The sequence below is a fragment of the Castor canadensis genome, chromosome 13 (assembly GCF_047511655.1).
Source record: "Castor canadensis chromosome 13, mCasCan1.hap1v2, whole genome shotgun sequence".
NCBI lineage: Eukaryota > Metazoa > Chordata > Mammalia > Rodentia > Castoridae > Castor > Castor canadensis.
This window is the reverse complement of record NC_133398.1, coordinates 122,624,802-122,641,990: the sequence shown is the minus strand read 5'-3', so window position 1 is coordinate 122,641,990 and position 17,189 is coordinate 122,624,802. Positions and strand designations below refer to the sequence as shown.

At 41.2% G+C, this 17,189-nt stretch overlaps 1 protein-coding gene across 4 annotated transcripts in view; it reads right to left on the bottom strand.

Annotated features, from left to right (window-relative positions):
• Window positions 1–17,189, bottom strand: part of Fam120a (family with sequence similarity 120 member A) — a 99,838-nt gene that overhangs the window by 66,023 nt on the left and 16,626 nt on the right. For all 4 annotated transcript variants that reach the window (XM_074052521.1, XM_074052523.1, XM_020186598.2 and 1 more), the window contains exons 2-3: window positions 15,628–15,874; window positions 13,705–13,787 (exon numbers count right to left, since the gene is read on the bottom strand). In XM_074052521.1, the coding sequence (XP_073908622.1) occupies window positions 13,705–13,787; window positions 15,628–15,874 (330 nt within the window). The remainder of the gene's footprint in view (window positions 1–13,704; window positions 13,788–15,627; window positions 15,875–17,189) is intronic.

The following is a 17,189-nucleotide window of genomic DNA, read 5'->3' as shown; positions in this document are numbered from 1 at the left end:
CCCATTTTGGACTTCTAGTCTCTAACACTGAGATGATAATTGTATTGTTTTAAACCACAGAAAGAAAGGAAGGGGAGAGGAGAGACGAAGGAAGGAACAGAGGAGAGAGAGAATGAGTAAAGTTCAACCTAAGCAAATAGAATGAAAAATACATAAACTTTGAAGATATTATCATGCAAATTTCCAGATGCACATACTACATTAAATTTCGTTTTTATTAGAAATAAGGGCAAAATAGTTTCTACTGGGTATTGGGGGGGGGGAGAGGGAGGGGGCAGAATGGGTGGTAAGGGAGGGGGTGGGGGAAGGGGGGAGAAATGACCCAAGACTTGTATGCACGTATGAATTAAAAAAAAAATTTCGTTTTTAAAAGAGCAGTGGTTTTTCTCTTAGAATATGCTTTCCCCTGTTTGAATAATTTCTCTTCACCTTCTTTTGTTTGAGCTATTAGACTTTGATGAAGGGAAAACAGAATCACAGGGCCTCAAGGGCACTGTTGACATGTTTGTGGATGCAGACCATCTGCACATTCCTAGAAACCCAATGCCCCACTGCAGAAAAAAGCTATGGCTGCACACAGATACACAGGCAGAAGTGCACTTGGACTGGCTTATGTGAAAATACCCATGCCCTGCCTTATGAGGGCTACTTCACCAATACCACAGTAAGGGATGGAAGGGCCACTGAGGCAGTCTGACAGGAAGGGCAGGACTGCAATCCTGAACTATTACTCTCATGCTCCTGCTGGAAGATATTTGGGCACCTTGGTCACAATGAGTGCCCCACCAGGAGGGACAGGGCACCTGTAGCCAGGCATAATCTACCTGAATTTGCAACCAGCTGGCCACTCAAATCTCTTACACTCCACAAACCAAAGACTACCTCTTTATGCTGCATACAGTATCTGAAATGCTGGTCACTTTGGATAGGTTTATATACAAAACAAGTAAGTGACAGTTAACATGGCAAAAACAGAAGTGACTGTATATAAAAAAAAATGACCAAAATATGGAAAGGGCTTTCCCCAGGAGAAGGGTGCAGGCCTGCTCACACCTGTGACATCATGAGTGATGAGGCAGCCCTGTCTTAACTCCACCCCATTTCACAGTGGAAGGGACAAAACCTGCTGTTCTTGCTCCTGCGGATATCTTTGCCATGGCTCCCCACTTAAGACACTGCTGCTGGAAGATCCTTAAGATCCTTCACATAATCAAATTCTGTAATTTAAGTGTCCCCAAATAATACCAAAGACACAAGCTCTGCTTCTCACTACAGAAGCACCCTTCTGACAGCTAACGTGCCGACTGTGTGGCTGCGCTTCACAGTCCTCTGTGATGGCTTCACGGTCAACCACAAGCCTTTGCAGCTAGTGCTGGCTGGTTTTCCAAATCTAGTCTTCTAAATCCAGCTCTGACGAGCTCTCTAGAGTCTCTATGTGAAGGATGGTTCTGAGGGCCTGTTCGCAATGTAGTCCCCCAAGTCCTGCCTCTAGCCAAGTGGCCTGGAGACAGAAAAATGCAATGCAATGTGGACACATGGAAAATCTTTACTGTACCCAAGAAATTAACAGTACATAAAATAATTTCTAGTATGTATGATATGGTGTGATATCAAAACATGTAATCTATTTCAAAAGGATTTACCACAGATTCCCTTGTACATTCAAAGATAAACATGTATGTTATATAACATGTGGATTGAAGGTTATCTATCACAGTTTCAACCAAAAAAAAAAAAAAACAAAAACACATCAAGACCTATTACCCACAAAAATGGCATCAGATGTGGCTAAATCTTCCCAAAAATGCTAAAATGCAGATAGTTCATCATCATAGCACTAACCACATGGGTTGCTGTCCTTACCTAGCCATAAAAATAACATTCACACTCAAACAAGTCAGTCAGTGTTTGCTGCCTAGACAAAGGCTACAAAATATTGTAACCAAAGTTCTATTTCCTCCTTTTTTATTCTACAGGTTTTTTTAAGCTGAAAATTTTAACATTAGGAAAACAACAAAAGTCAAACAAATTGAACAGATCCAGTTAGAAGCAAATATACAAAGTCTATCTCTAAAAACAGAAGGTATATCGTGCTTCATTAAAATGCAAATGTTTAGACAGGCACCAGTCTGGCTAACACCTGTAATTCTAGCTACTTGGGAGGCTGAGATCTGGAGGATCAAGGTTCCAAGCCAGGCCAACCTAGGCAAATAGTTCAAGAGACCCCATCTCCAAAATAACCAGCGCAAAATGGACTGAAGGTGTGGCTCAAGCAGCAGATTGCCTGCTTTGCAAGTGTAAAGCCCTGAGGTCAAACTCCAGTACCACAAAAAACCAAAACAAAACAAAAACCCACAACAAATTGCCTTTTTCATTTCACTATGAAGAACTTTAACTGCAAGGTACTGCAAAGGAAAAAGGAAAGGAAAGGGCCATGGTATATGAGGTTTTGGTCCCACCTCCAAGGAGTTGAGTGCCTCCAGGGCTGCGTTAGGACAAGTGGCAGTATTCTCACTGACAGATGCAGAGATGTCTGCAGGGTGGTGGTGAGCACAGGATGGCACCACACTACAAGGAGGACCCTGGCAAACCAGTCATGTGTGGTCTCAACAAGGACTTGGATGGAAGCCCTGTCTATAGCCACTTGCTGGCCACCACTCACAGAGATCTTTGATTCTGAAAAGCCACCGATTTCAGTCAGTTATTTCAGCCCCTCCAGGGGCATATTTAGGAAGCTAAGAAGCAATACACTGACAACGACTGAAACCCAAAGACAAGAGTCTCTTCCAGGTTATGAAAGCAAAATAAGAACTGGCCCCAGCTACAAAAGCATTTATTTATTTGCTGTTTTTAAATTCGGCAGTCTTGGTTATATATTTTTTTAAAAAGAAAGTCAAAGGTTTTACTACAGCTATGAATTTGTTCTAATGAAGCCACCAAACAACATTCCAACTGTTCAACTACATATCATAGTATTCAAAGGGTTTGATTAAATCCAAGATGTTTTTTTGTAAGACTGTTGATAAAGAGAAAACTCTTTCAAAGCTTTCTAAAACTGATCATCAGAAAGGCTCATTTCTCAGAGTTTTAACTTTCACACAGCAGAAATACAATGCTTCTGTCTGTGCAAGGGCAAGATGGCAGATCCCTCTTCAGAAAGGAAGGTCCTCCCCAAAGGACCAGTCTCGGGTTATCTTGTTTCCACTGCACACGTGAATTATAAGGGAGCTTCCTCCCACAAAAACTTGGGGAAAATCCAGATACTGTATTTTGATATGTCAGGCATTAACAATGAAATTTTGTTTTAACTGGGAAGTTCCTTCCTGAGGTCAAATCAATGCACCCATACTCCAGTTTTGTACAGATACCTACCTCAATTGGAAGTGGTCACACAGCTGATTCAGATCAGTTTGTTTTATAAGACAATGAAAATAAATAGGTGTTGTACGTATTTCTATGTTGGATAATACTCCCCTCATTTTCCTTTTTTTTGGAGACAGGGTCTCACTATGTAGCCCAAGATGTTTAGAAAATGTAACAAAGTTAGAAACCCAAGTACTAAAAGAATGAAGAAAAACTAAAAATAAACAGTCAAACAGATGTATGTTTGTTTTGCTTGAGTAAGACCAGTTATGTATCAATTCTCTTGCTGCTTTAAGTGTGCTTTTGGAAATTTTAAACCATGCTATTAGAGATGTATAGTATCTATATTTTCAAGTTTTACATGAGGTACTTGCATTTTACAAGAAGCTGCAGTATTACCACTTGGATTAGTCTGAATGCTTTTAGGCCCTTTCCCTCGCCAGCCCCAGGCCACCTCTGCTCTGATTTCTATCACTAGAGTTTTATTTAAGCACAAACATGTATCTTTCCTTTGGGTGTGACTTTTCACTTAAGCTAATATTGTTTGGATTCATGCAACTGCAAAACCAAATGCTCCCTTCATTGCTACTTAATGCATTCATCTACCAGATGCTATCTCCAGGCTGAGGTTGTAATGAATGAAGCTGCTATGAATATTCAGAAACAACTTCCATTTGAACATGGTCTTTCTTCCCTTGAGTATAAACATCCAGGAGTGACACTGCTAGATTATATGGTAAAGGTAGGCTTAACTTTGTACAAATTTGCAACTGGTCTCAGAGACCATTCTCTGAATGTTGCGCTCCACATCAGCAGAGCACTACAGTTGCTCAAACACCATCCCAATGCTTGGCATTATCACTAGTCTTCATTTGGGTCATTCTAGTGGGTTAGAAGTGGTACCACATGGTGGCTTTAATTCTCAGTCCCCCAATAACATGCAACATATCTTTGTGTACGTCAGTAATTTTGTAAACTGCAAAATTTATGCCCACCATCTGTTATTGGGTTGTCTTCTTACTGTGTCATTCTCCACACATTCTAGATATAAATTCTTTATCAGACATTCTATTCTGCAAATTGTTTCTCTAGTCTGTTGTTTGCTTTTCCTTCTCTTAGGATTTCTTGTCCCAAAAGTCATAAAGATTCTCACATTTTCTTCTAGTTAATGTTTGTATTCTACTTTTTGCATATGAATATCCATTCCTTATAAAGAGGATTCGTTCCCCTACTTAGTAATGTTGAGACTTCTGGCAAAAATAATGGACCATGTCTATTTCTGGGCTCTATTCTGTTCCACTTATCTATATGACCATCTTGATTGATAGATTTAGAGTGAGTCCTGAAATCTGGCAGTATTAAGTCATCCAACTTTGTTCTTCCTTTTGAAAATTGTTCGGGCTGGTGATATAGGTCATTGGTAGAACATTTGCCTATCATGCACAAGGCCCTGGGTTCAATCCCCAGCATGAGATGGGATAGTAAGGGAAGGGAAGGGAAAGGAAAAGGGGGGAGGGGAAAGAAAATTGTTTTTGTTATTCCTAGTCCTTTGAAGTTCCACATGAATTTTAAAATCAGCTTTTCCAGTCATTTTTTTCTTTGGTGCGGGGGGTGGGGTGAGTGGGGAAGAGGTCAGTACTGGGGTTTGAACACCGGGCCTCACGCTTGCTAGGCATGTTTTCTACCAGTTGACCCCATTCTACCAGTCCTAAAATCAGCTTTTTCAATGTCCACAGAAAATTTTGCTGGGATTATGCTTGGGAAGAAGGGGCACCTAGACAACAGGGTCACCTGAGTGCATCTCCTCATCTATTTGGTCTCTTCTTTGGGCAATACTGAGGTTTGAACTCAGGGCTTCATGCTTGCTAGACAGGAGCTTTCCCACTTGACTCACACCTTCTGCCCTTTTTGTTGCGGTTATTTTTGAGATAAAGTCTCACTTTTTGCTCAGGCCAGGCTGGACTGCAATTCTTCTATTTGTGCTTCCCCAGGTAGCTAGGATGACAGGCCTGTAACACTGCACCCAGCTATGGGTTGAAATGGGATCTCATGAGCTTTATGCCTTAGCTGGCCTCAAACCACAATTCTCTTGATCTATGCCTGAGTAGCGAGGATTACAGGCATGAGCAACCAGCACTTGGCTTGGATCCTTCCTTAATGTAGACCATGTCCTCACAGTAGCATTCACCTGTTCATTTATGTGGCTCACTAGGAGCAGAAGGCACTGACTGGAGCCCACTGGGGATAGAGACTGTGGTGGGATAGGCAGGATGGACAGTATGAGGATGATGTTCCTCCAGGAGCTTCAGGCCAGGGAGCTGCTTAGCACTGGAGGTAGAAGGTCACACAGCAGGGACATGAAGTAAAGTCTTCTAGAAGAAAGAGCCAGCTTCTGGCTCTAGAGACAGAAGGCTGCAGTGACGTAGAAGAGGACCCAAAAATGATGCAACCCAGATGTCTGGTGGTGAGCTCAAGCAAGCTGAGGTCTGTGGGAGGTGGGAATGGGGACAAATGACAAAATGTAACTGAGTAAGAGGTTTGGACAAAAGTAGTACAAAAGGGTATACTGATACAACTTAAGTCTCAGAGAGGCATCAAAAGACACCATCAACAAAGTAAAAAGACAACAACCAGCTGGGTGTGGTGATGCATGCCCATAATCCTAGCACCTGGGAAGCTGAGGCAGGAGGTCTCAAGTATGAGGCCAGTCTGGGCTATACAACAAGACTCTGTCTCAAAGAAAGAAGACAGCCACAGAATAAGAGAAAGCATTTTCAAGTCATATGTATAAAATAGATGTTCATTTAGAATATACTTATAGCTCTTACAACTCAATGATGAAAAGACAAATAAGTCAAATTAGAAATGGGCAAAGGATCTGAGTAGACATTTACCCGGAAATGGTAGGGAAATGGCCAAAAAGTACAGGAAAAGACACTCACCATCATTAGTCATCAGAGAGATGTAAATCAAAACCAAAATGAACCAGGCACTAGTAGCTCACACCTATAATCTTAGCTACTCAGGAGGCAGAGATAAAAAGGAGGATCAAATAGTTCTCGAGACCCTATCTCAAAAAAGGGCTGGTGGAGTGCAGGCCCTGAGTTCAAACCCCAGTACTACCAAAAAAAAAAAAAAGAAGAAGAACCTCATTACATCACCATGGTGGCTAAAATAACACAATGGGTACTCCCAAGTGTTGGTAAGGACATGCCCGTCACACGTTGTTGGGAGAGTATAAACTGCAGCCACTGTAGAAATCAATATGGTGGCTCCCCAAAACATTAGCACAGTTACCACATGACCCAGGTTATTCAATGTTAGGTCTACACCCCAGGGAATGTAAACACAGGTCTACATACGAAAATGTGCACAAGTGTTCAGAGCAGCATTACTTATAGTTGCCAAAAAGCAGACCCAAGTATCTATCAACTGATGAGTGGATAAACAAAATGAGGCACTAATCATCCATAAAAAAGAATGCAGGGCTGAGATGTGCTTGAAAGCAGTGCATCAAGTGAAAGGAACCCAACACAAAGACAACTCCACACTGAAATGTCCAGATAGGAAAGTCCATGCAGTCAGAAAATATATTAGGGTTGTCAAGGAGGGAAGGGAGGGGGAGAAGTCTAATTCTGTGTACCCATGCCTGGGCAAGCAGGAGAATTAGGGACTGCACTACAGAATGCTGCAGCAAATACAGCCTAGAGGGTGTGGGTCTCAGTGAGGACAAACAGCTAAGATATGGCAATGAGTTCACAAAAAGAAGTCAACCCTGGCCAAGGCCTAACAGCAAGAAGTACAAGGAAGGCAGTCAGTGCATAAAGCACAGGCTGCTGATGAATCAAAGACTAGTGTTGAAGAAACCCGTCTGTGAGTATCGAATCTGGCACCAGAGATCAGGGGAGGGGGACCGTGCGTGGTGGTGGTGTTGACGATGGAAGCCAGCACCTTGTGCATGCTGGGCAAGCCCTCTGCCACTGACTGTATCCCTGTCCCTTACGACCTGGTCTCCAGCGTGAAAGCTGCCCTGGAGCCTCCAGTTTATGGCTGCAGTGTCACAATGGTGCCTGTCATCTGTGTAGTGCTGAGTCTCCCTTCATCAGCACTGTCGTGACATTTAAAGAAGTGTCCTGAGCAGGAAGTGACAGAGGCAGCTGGGTTAGGAACAGCACCAAGGCTATGGACTCACAGGATAGGACATAATCTGGCTATTTTTAAGACTGGTAATATGCTGTTTGTTTAAACTGAAACTAGAACATTCCTGGATCAATACAGAGAGTTCAAACACTACCACCAAGCCTCCCTTTACTTGCTTCCTTCTGCTCTCTTCCACGACGCTCCAAAGTACAGGCCCTCCGAAGTGCAGCTCTGCCCAACAGCACTGCAACCTCCCCTGGGCTGATCAGGGCTGCAAGCTGCCCCTGCCTCTGCTACCTGGTTGTCTATCTAAGGCACATGCTGCTGGAAGTCCCACCTACTCCACCTACTCCGAGCAATGGGTAAGAAATCCTACACTCTTCTCTTTCCAGCATTGTGGCTGCGACCCATCCAAACCTGGAAAGCACCGACAGAAAAGCCACTCCTGAGTCCAAATTTCTCACAATTGCTGCCCCCCACCCCCACCAGCAGTGTTTATTTTTTGGTGGTACTAGGTTTGAACTCAGGGTCTTGCACTTGCTAGGCTGGTATTGTACTCTTGAGCCACACTCCTAGTCCTTTTTGCTTTAAGATTGTTCTCAGGGCTGACCACAAACCTCAATCCTCCTGCCTATGAACTTCAGCACACCTGGGATGACAGTTGCTCACCACCACACCCAACTTATTGGTTGAGATGGGGTCTTGCTAACCTTTTGCCTGGGCTGACTTTGAAACCAGATCCTCTCAATCTCTACCTCCTAAGTAACTGGGATTACAGTTGTGAACCACCATGCCCTCCGTCTTTATTTTTACACAAACAGAGAACAGAGAAGGAAACTCTTACTATAAATTGTAAATAAGCAGAAACTCTTTGAATTCAGTCTTGTATTAAAATTATTAAAATGATTCCATAAAATCTTAAATTAACAAAGAATAATGTTCTTACTAAATCCGGGTTCTCACTGGCAAAGCGGCTTAAGTGTGAGGCTCTGAGTTCGAACTCCATACCACCAATAAATAAATAAATAAATCCATTAGGTTCTTAAGGCCTAAAAGCTTAAGAGCTCAGCCTGGGGACTCAATATACTAAAGGTTTATATTAACCATTAAGAACATGTAAAACAGAAAACCAAAAACAAACTACTTAGCAAGCATGAGAATTCCCAAGTTCAAACCATAGTGCCAAGACCCCATACTTAAATGTTGTTACAGTAAGCCCACCTTATTCCTGAATTTATTACATGTGTTTTTGACCAAGCACATCGAATAATAAAAGAAATTTCAAAAAAAAAACCACAAAAAACTTGTCTGAATTCACACACACACACATTCTGTAGCTAGCTCGGTGGGGGCAGACAAGTTTTCAATCAGTTGTCAGTCCCTTGTCATCATCAACTCTGTTTTGATTATTGTGTGATCTGCTGAGTATTTCCCTGCCCTTAGTTTGGTAAAAATACAGTATGCCTCCCCCAAAGCAAATGGTGTTCAAAAGGCAAGGTAAAAGTTATGGTAATCCTCCCAAGACAAAAAGGCAAGAAATGTGCTTAAATGAAGATAAAGTGAAAATTCTAGACTTGCTGAAAGGCAGCATGTCTTTAGCAGTAGTTGGGCTCTATTACAGGAAAAAAAATGAACCAAACATTTGGCAGAGCAGCACTCAACTCTACACAGCCTAAGCATGTGCGGGTTTTCCTTGACAGCGGTCTCCTCGGAACCGTGTACCACAGATACCAAGGGTTTACTGTGTATTCAAGCATGAGGTCAGGAGAATTAGAGCTCTCAGGGTAAGAAAAACACTAGAAACTAGAGGTTCAGGAAAACCAGCAGCAACAAGAAATGGTATTTCTTTAAAAATTAAAAGCCGGCAAACACCTATAAAAAAGCTTGTTCTGGGAATGGAACCCAGGCCCTTGCCTAGCATTGGCAATACTATCTCTGGGATAGGGTCTCCCTGTGCAGCTCAAAGTGGCCTCAAACTTGTGATCTTCTTGCCTCCATCTCCTAAGGACCAGGATTACAGGTCCTTGCCAGGATTACATCTGGCAAAAAGTTAAAAAAAAAAAAAAACAGAGTTGGGGATGTAGATCGAGTGGCAGAGCACTTGCCTAGCAAGCTCAAGGACCTAAATTCAAACTACAGTACCACAAAAACAAACAAACAAACAAACAGAATGCCACATAAAATTTAAAATTCCCATAGCTGACACAAACATTTTAGAACAATAAAAAGCTCAAAAAGCGTATTTTTAAAAAGCACTCATTCAGCGTGTGCCCACAGCCAGAAGACCCTGTGTCAACGCCAGTGGCGACAGCCTTTCATCCCTCTGCGCACCTATCACACTGGGCTGTGAGGTCATCAATTACTGGCCACATCATGAAAACTCATATCCAGGCAAAGTGGCCATGTACTTTCAGGCACAGAAGGAAGGAGGTGGGCTCATGACCACCACTGAAAACGGCCCATACACTCCAAGGCCTCAGCTCTGCCACAACTTATAGAACAGTCTGCCCCACTAAGAGAATCCAAACAGGCACAGAACCCAGGACAGGATCGGCAGCCTCCTAAAAAGACCAAGACACATTAGCCTGGTTTTCATTACTGTAAACATGATAAGGGCTCTTTGTAATTCTAAAACTAAAAACACACTAAAAGGATATTCTACTGATTCTGCTTATTCAGCCTATGATCCTTTTAGAAATACTTCCATGGGAAAGTTAAAGTGAGGATTTCCCCACTGTACAGAAATAGGGAAGGTCTAGGGATTAAAGTCAGGCCTCGCACCCTGCCACTTGAGCCATACCTCCCCTCCCAAGTCTTTTGCTTTTTTTAAAGTCTGTTTTGCAGATAGGGTTTTGTGCTTTTACCCAGGCCAGTCCTGGACCTACTTCTGCCTCCTGAATAGCTGGGGTTACAGAGGTGCATCACTTCACAGGGCTCATTCATGAAATGGGGATTTTGAAGATGAGGTCACTCAAATTATATGCCTGGGCTGGTCCTGAACTACAGTCCTCCCAATCTCAGGATCCCAAGTAGCTAGGATTAGATTCAGGAGCCACTGGCACCTGGCTTATAATACATTCCTTTTTGAACATGGTATATTGGACACTTTTTAAAGTTTTTTTTCCTTGCAGTATTAGGATTTGAATTCAGGGTTTTGCTCTTGCTAGGCAGGTGCTCTACCACTTGAGCCAAGCCCTAGCCCTTTATGCTTTAGGAATTTTTTTTTTTTAATAGGATCTTGTGTTTTTGCCCCAGCTAGCCTGGACAGTGACCCTCCTATTTACACCTCCTGTATGGCTGGGATGACAGGCACATACCATCATGCCCAGCTTAGTGGTTGAGACAGGGTCTAACTAACTCTTCGCCCTAGCTAGTCTCCACCTGTAGTTTTCCTGACCTTCACCTCCCAAGTAGCTGGGGTTACAGGTGTGAGCTCTACACCCAGTCGAGAATGTGACTTTGTATCCTCAAGTCTGAGCTGTCTTGATCCAGCCCATTTGTCATACTATACTTGTAGTACTTTGTCAAAGTCCAATCTGGTAAATCATTGTTCATAATAATAGGGGCTGGTGCTATATGGATCAACTAATCAATTCAAAGGACCTTTTAGTATGAGCACATCAGCAATTGGTGTAGAAGAAAAGGGGTTTAAAAAGCGAGAAACAAAATGAAAGGTGGCAAAGGAATTGTACTCAATCTCCAGGAATCAACAAAGTTAAATGTAAGGGAAAATCTAGGAAGAAAAACTCCAATCTGAAACTAAACACTGATTTAAAATCCAACTAAAACTCTAAGAATAGTACAGAGATAAGCAACTACCATCCAAATTTTCAAAAGACATACTCTTAGAACTGGAAAAAAACCAAAACAAAACAGAAGTGGACTCCATGAGATTCTGACATGAGTAATACTCCTGGGGAAAAATCACATCCAACACCTGGGTTAAAATGACCCTGCGCATGACAAGTGCATGGAAAAGGTCAAGCATAAACGTGGGCAGCAAAGGCACATTCTGAACCATCTCAAAGCCAGCGTGCTTGCATTTCAGAACATAACTACAGTCCTGCAAGTTACCAAGTAACTGGAAAGCTACTTTGGATTATTTCCCTCTTATGCCATAAAAATACCAAGCTATTTTCAAAACACACATGGTAACATTGTACAAAACTTGACTGGATCCAGATTTAAGGAAAAAAAGAAAAGAAAATCTCACACTATAGCTGCACGTGGTGGTTCACACCTATAATCCTATCCTAGGCTGCCTATGTGAGATCTTGTCTCACAATGGCTGGGTTCAGTGGCCCGCACCTATGCCAGAGCGACAGCAAAACTGTGGTTCAAGGTCAGCCTGGGCAAAGTTAGTGAAAGACCCTATCTGAAAAGCTAAGAAAAGGAAAAGGACTGGGAGCATGGCTTAAGTGGTAGAGCATTTGCCTAGCAAACATAAGACCCCGAGTTCAACCCCCAGTACTGCAAAAATCAATAAATAAATAGTAAGGCCAAATCAATCAATCAATAATAAAGCCAAAACAACAACAAACATGTTAAGTAACCTTTGCATGGCAACTGGGAAAATTTGAATGTGGGCGCTCTATTTAAATTCATGGAATTGGGAAATGATAAATTTTATTGGTGGACAACAGTCCTTATTTTTAGGTAGTGAAGCGCTGAGCCATCTGCAACATACTCCCCAACAGCTGGAATTAAAACACAATGATATGCAGGCTCACAGAGACTCCATGGCAAATGTGACTGACTGCTGAACCAAGAAGGTGGATGTATGTGGACAAACACTTTCCATCCTTCTTCAAACTGCTCCTCCAAGGCAGCTCACCTGAGACTCTGGACTCTCTTCTGCAGGCCCTTCAAAGTAAATCAATCTGCTAAGAAGTGAGCCTCCATTAGCATCTCCATACACTTAAGGAAACCAAATGCTTAAGGCCTATGAAACAGCTGACCAGAGACTGAATTTCAATCACAATACTACCAAGAAATCTTAGGCCCAAGATTTTAGCTCCAGTCACTTCATCCCCTAGAGCATACAGAGCGGGGCTCTCTTGCTAACAGCAAATAGAAAGTTTTTCTCCCTCAAGGACAAACAGGCAAAAAAAAACCAAGTAATTTCTAACAAGAAGGTGAAGACTAACTTTTCAAAAGAAATTAAAAATGACCCGAACCGAGAACTGTTAGAGTGAAAAGAAAACATTTTGCATCATACCACTAAGAGATGCAACAGGAAAGAGGTTTTAAAATAGCAAGGAACAAAATGAAACATGTGGCAAAACAATTTTTTTGAACCTGAAATTAAAATGTAGGAAAGAAAAGAAAAACTCTTATTTGAAAGTAAGCACCAATTAAATCTGGTTATGGCAAGAGGGCCATTCTGTCAGAGTGAGAATTTTACAGCAGGACAAACCTCTAGTGACCACTCACTTTACCTCTTCTCTTGATCTTAAAGAAGCGAGTCCCAGAGCTGGAAGCAGATACAATGTCCAAGTCTTCCCAATTCCTCTACCACCACGGGCACTGGTACTAACAAGTTACAACTGCAATCACAGGAGTCACTAAGGAGTGCAAGCTGAAGTGTCCTCATGGCTCCTACCAACCTCACTCATTACCATTATGCTCTGTCAAACACATGCCCTCCTCACTTCAGAAAACGTAGTCAATTGTCTCTTCTCTTATGTTCATTACTGTCTCACACAAGGAGGAAATTGGAAGGCAGAGAGGTAAGAAAATACATTAAGTGCTAATAAAACAGCACGAATGGACCATTTCTCTAATGAATTCGGATCTCCCCAGTATCTAAAAACCATTAAATTAGACTATTTTATAACTAGAAAATTTGTGAGTTTTGAACTTTCTTAAAAGACACTGATCTAAGTGAGAAACGACTATGTATCACCTATTGAAAAAAAATTAGTACTTTGAAGTAAAAAAATTAATCTATAAAAACTTTAGCTCAAAGATTTCTTCCCGTCTGGGTCCATGGCATTCCTCAAAGGGAATTCTCTAGGAACTTATAAATCAGCCTAGCATGCAGGTGCAGTGGGAACAGAGAAGGAAGGATGGTTGTTTTTATAGCAGTGTAGATCCTGAGATGGGGAAAAATAACACTGCCAACAAGAAAGAATACAACCTTTTTAACATAATAGCAAAATCAACACTTGATTGGATAAATGCTGGAAGTGAAGTCTGTACCTTCAGTGAGGCTAGTGGGTGTTCTGGACCAAGTAAACTCCAATGGAAGGAAGCCAGATCTTCATCAGGTAGTATGTGATTTCCTAGAACATAAATGCAGGCAATGTAAAAGCAATCATCGTACGAGACAGAGGGGACATCTCCATCACTGCAGGCTCACTGATAACCGCATACAACTTCCAACAGAAATTCAGAGTATTGCTTAATTTTTTAACATCAACCAGGATACAGCAGGCAGATTCCTTGCAGCTGCCTCAAGTACAATGTGACTTTCCAGTATAACTCCAACAGCATTCAAACTGAGGACTCCATGGTGCTACACTCCAAAGCATCTCCCCAGCAAGTTTTACTAAATACCAGTTTGCAAAAAGTCAGTTTAACGATGCCAGGATGCCACAAAACAACCAGATCCAAGCTCTTACTTGTTCATGAAATGGCTGTGGCTCAGTATTATGTTATGAGGTAATAGCCAAATATGGAATCTGCAGTTATAAAATCTTCCTTAGCAAGATTAAATGACAGTGACTGCTGACTAGCATGAGTCACCACCCCCAAATATGTGACAAAGCACAACCTACAACAGTATTCACCCATGTGACAGAACTATCCCTCCTATCACTAGGGTTGTGTCAGTCTAAAATAAGAACTGCACTCGACTGAGAAACTCCAGTTTTGAAGGGATATTCTACTTCCACGGCAGAGCTTGAATGTCTAATACACTAACATCTGTAGTCTGCTGTCTGCTACTTATCTCAATGCAATTTAAAAGCAGCAATTTCCTAAATAACTGTGATTTTTATAACATGACAATCACCTCCAGATTAGACTGCAGATTCATTAATTACCTACTAACAAAAAGCAAAATAAGGTGTGATGATTTGCAACAATGCTACATAATGCTCTTCTGAATACACAACACCTCAAAGAGGGGTATGAACTACAGGATGTCCAGATGAGTAAAGCTAAGCCTTAGCTGTCAAGGTGACTGTGCTCTGTGCTGCTTTCCTATTAATAGACTGCATAGATTATACTGTGAAATATGAAATGTCAGGTTTATTTTGAATATTCAAAATAATATAATAATATTTGTAATATATAATATTTGAGAAAATATTAAGGTAATTTTAACATCAGTAATAGGCTCTATGAAACTTCGATCAAACATTTAAATGAATATTCCACTCAACTTCCTTAAGACAAAAAACTTATACAGCTGTATTTTCTATTACAGAAAAGAAAAATAAGCTTTCTCATTTAAGGACAGTAAAACTTCTACAAAATCTAAAGCAAAAAAGCTCACCCAATCAAGAGATTTCCTATAAGCTGCTTAAACGTTTAAAGAGATTCTAAGACCTAAATTAAATAAAATATTAACATTGATTTTGTTTGTAATTTACTTCAAAATGTCACAATGCAACAGACAGAAAAGTATGAGTTGGCATTATCGCCCAGAAACGCAATCAATATTTCTTAAGTAAGAAAATCATGCTGGATGCTGGTGGTTCACACCTATGATTTTAGCTACTTGGGAGGCAGAGATCAGGAGGATCGTGGTTTGAGGACAGTTCAGGTCAAAAAAAAAAAACAAGACCCTATCTCAAAAACACTCACTGCAGAAAAGTGGCAGAGTGGCTCAAGTGGCACAGTGCCTGCCTAGGTGGGGACCTGAGTTCAAATCCCAGTATTACCACCCCCCCAAATCAGATGTTCTTCCATATTTCAAATCAGTAAGGTGTCTCATATTCTAAGAACACGCAATTTTCTATTCACCAAAAGTTAATTAGTATGCAAAAGTCATTTTCCATAATGCTTAAGCACATATGAAACTTTGCAAAACATTCAAGCACCAATCTTTGGAAGATCAGTATGCTCACAGTGTAATAATTCTATCATAAAACAAAGTTTTCACACTGCTCCACCTACCTAACAGAGCAGCAAAAATAGGAAAACGATTTGGGTTCAGGTCCAGTTGCTTGGCAACTTCATGCATCAGATATTGGCTTGTCGTGAGACTTTTCCCATTGCGGCTCAGTTTCAGGGCATGGGCACTGAAGTAGTAGGGGATGTTGCACAGTGCATAATCAGAGTCATATGCCACCAAGCCATGGAAACCATTCTCTCTGCAGAAACCAATCACTTCTTGATGGTGATCCTCAATGCTCTGTGCAACCTACACAAATGAGAAGAAAACTTCATCAGCTGCAGAGTAAAACGGTAGCAGCATACCCAACAAGCAGACATGTTGGTACAAAAGCTGCAAAATTACAGACAAGAACACTACCCCATCAAGCCTAACAGTCAAAATATGTCTTAATGCTGTGTGTAGTACATTGCTCCAACAGGAAATCTCTGTGGGAAATCAGATTCAAGTCACCTCCTGTCAGTAAGTAACTTATGATCCCATCTAGACTTCAAATTAATTTTCCATTCTTGTCAAGTTCAAAGATCACCCTGCTTGAAAATTCACAAAGCTGGTTAACTCCTATGATAGTATTTTGAAGGAAAGAAGACAGGAACACAGGGAAACAGGAAAAATAGAACAAAGCAGCAAAACAGAGTAGAAGGAAGGAGACAGAGACGCCACTCACATTTGGTGGCTTCCATTTCTTCAGAGAAGATCAAATGTGTCAAATCAGTGTAATAATCAGAAAATTTCTTTTAAAATCAAGGTCAGGTATTACATCTCATCTACCTGTCCCCTAGCTCTACATTCTTGATACATCGGACAAGGGAAATGTAAGGGTGCACATACTCATCCTAAAGATACTTGCCCTGTGCTATTCTGTGTCCTGCACTCACGTCAAGACTACCAAGTGGATTAGCTCTAAACTGACGGTTATTTAGTGATGAAAATAACAGGCCAAAAGATCTTCACTTCTGAGTCCTCAGCACAGACCCCATACCCAGCTCAGCATCTACACCACACCGAGGAGGAGGCACAAGTGCAACACCCCAACTGTGCTGTCCCTAGTGCTAGAAATACACCCAAAAGCACTAAGAAGCGTTCTCAAATTATCTCTCTCCTCTAATTCCCACACTCCTTTGTACAAAGAAATATATGTGCCTTTAACCTGAAATTTCCAGAATTCCTCCCAATGTGTGGCAGTACTGAATAAAAATTTCAATTAAATTAAATTTAAAATTAACTTCCAGCATTCAATGGTCACATGTGTCCAGCAACTAACATTCTAACTGGACATGACTTAGTCTCATTCTCAGTAACTTCATAATAAAAGGGGTTTCCAAATGCTGTTGGGATGGTTAGCTATAATGAAATCTTCCAAAGAGGTAAAACAAGCCTGTTAAGATGCTTATTGAAAGAAAAATAACTTCCTGAATTATCTTGGCAAAAAAATCCAATGAAATATTTTACTTTACTAGAAAAAATACAATATCCAATTAGTCAGATAATATTCTATTCCTTACAATAAGAGGAATGCTGTTTTATCCTTAAATCTAAAAACACTGTACGCGGTGGCCCAAAC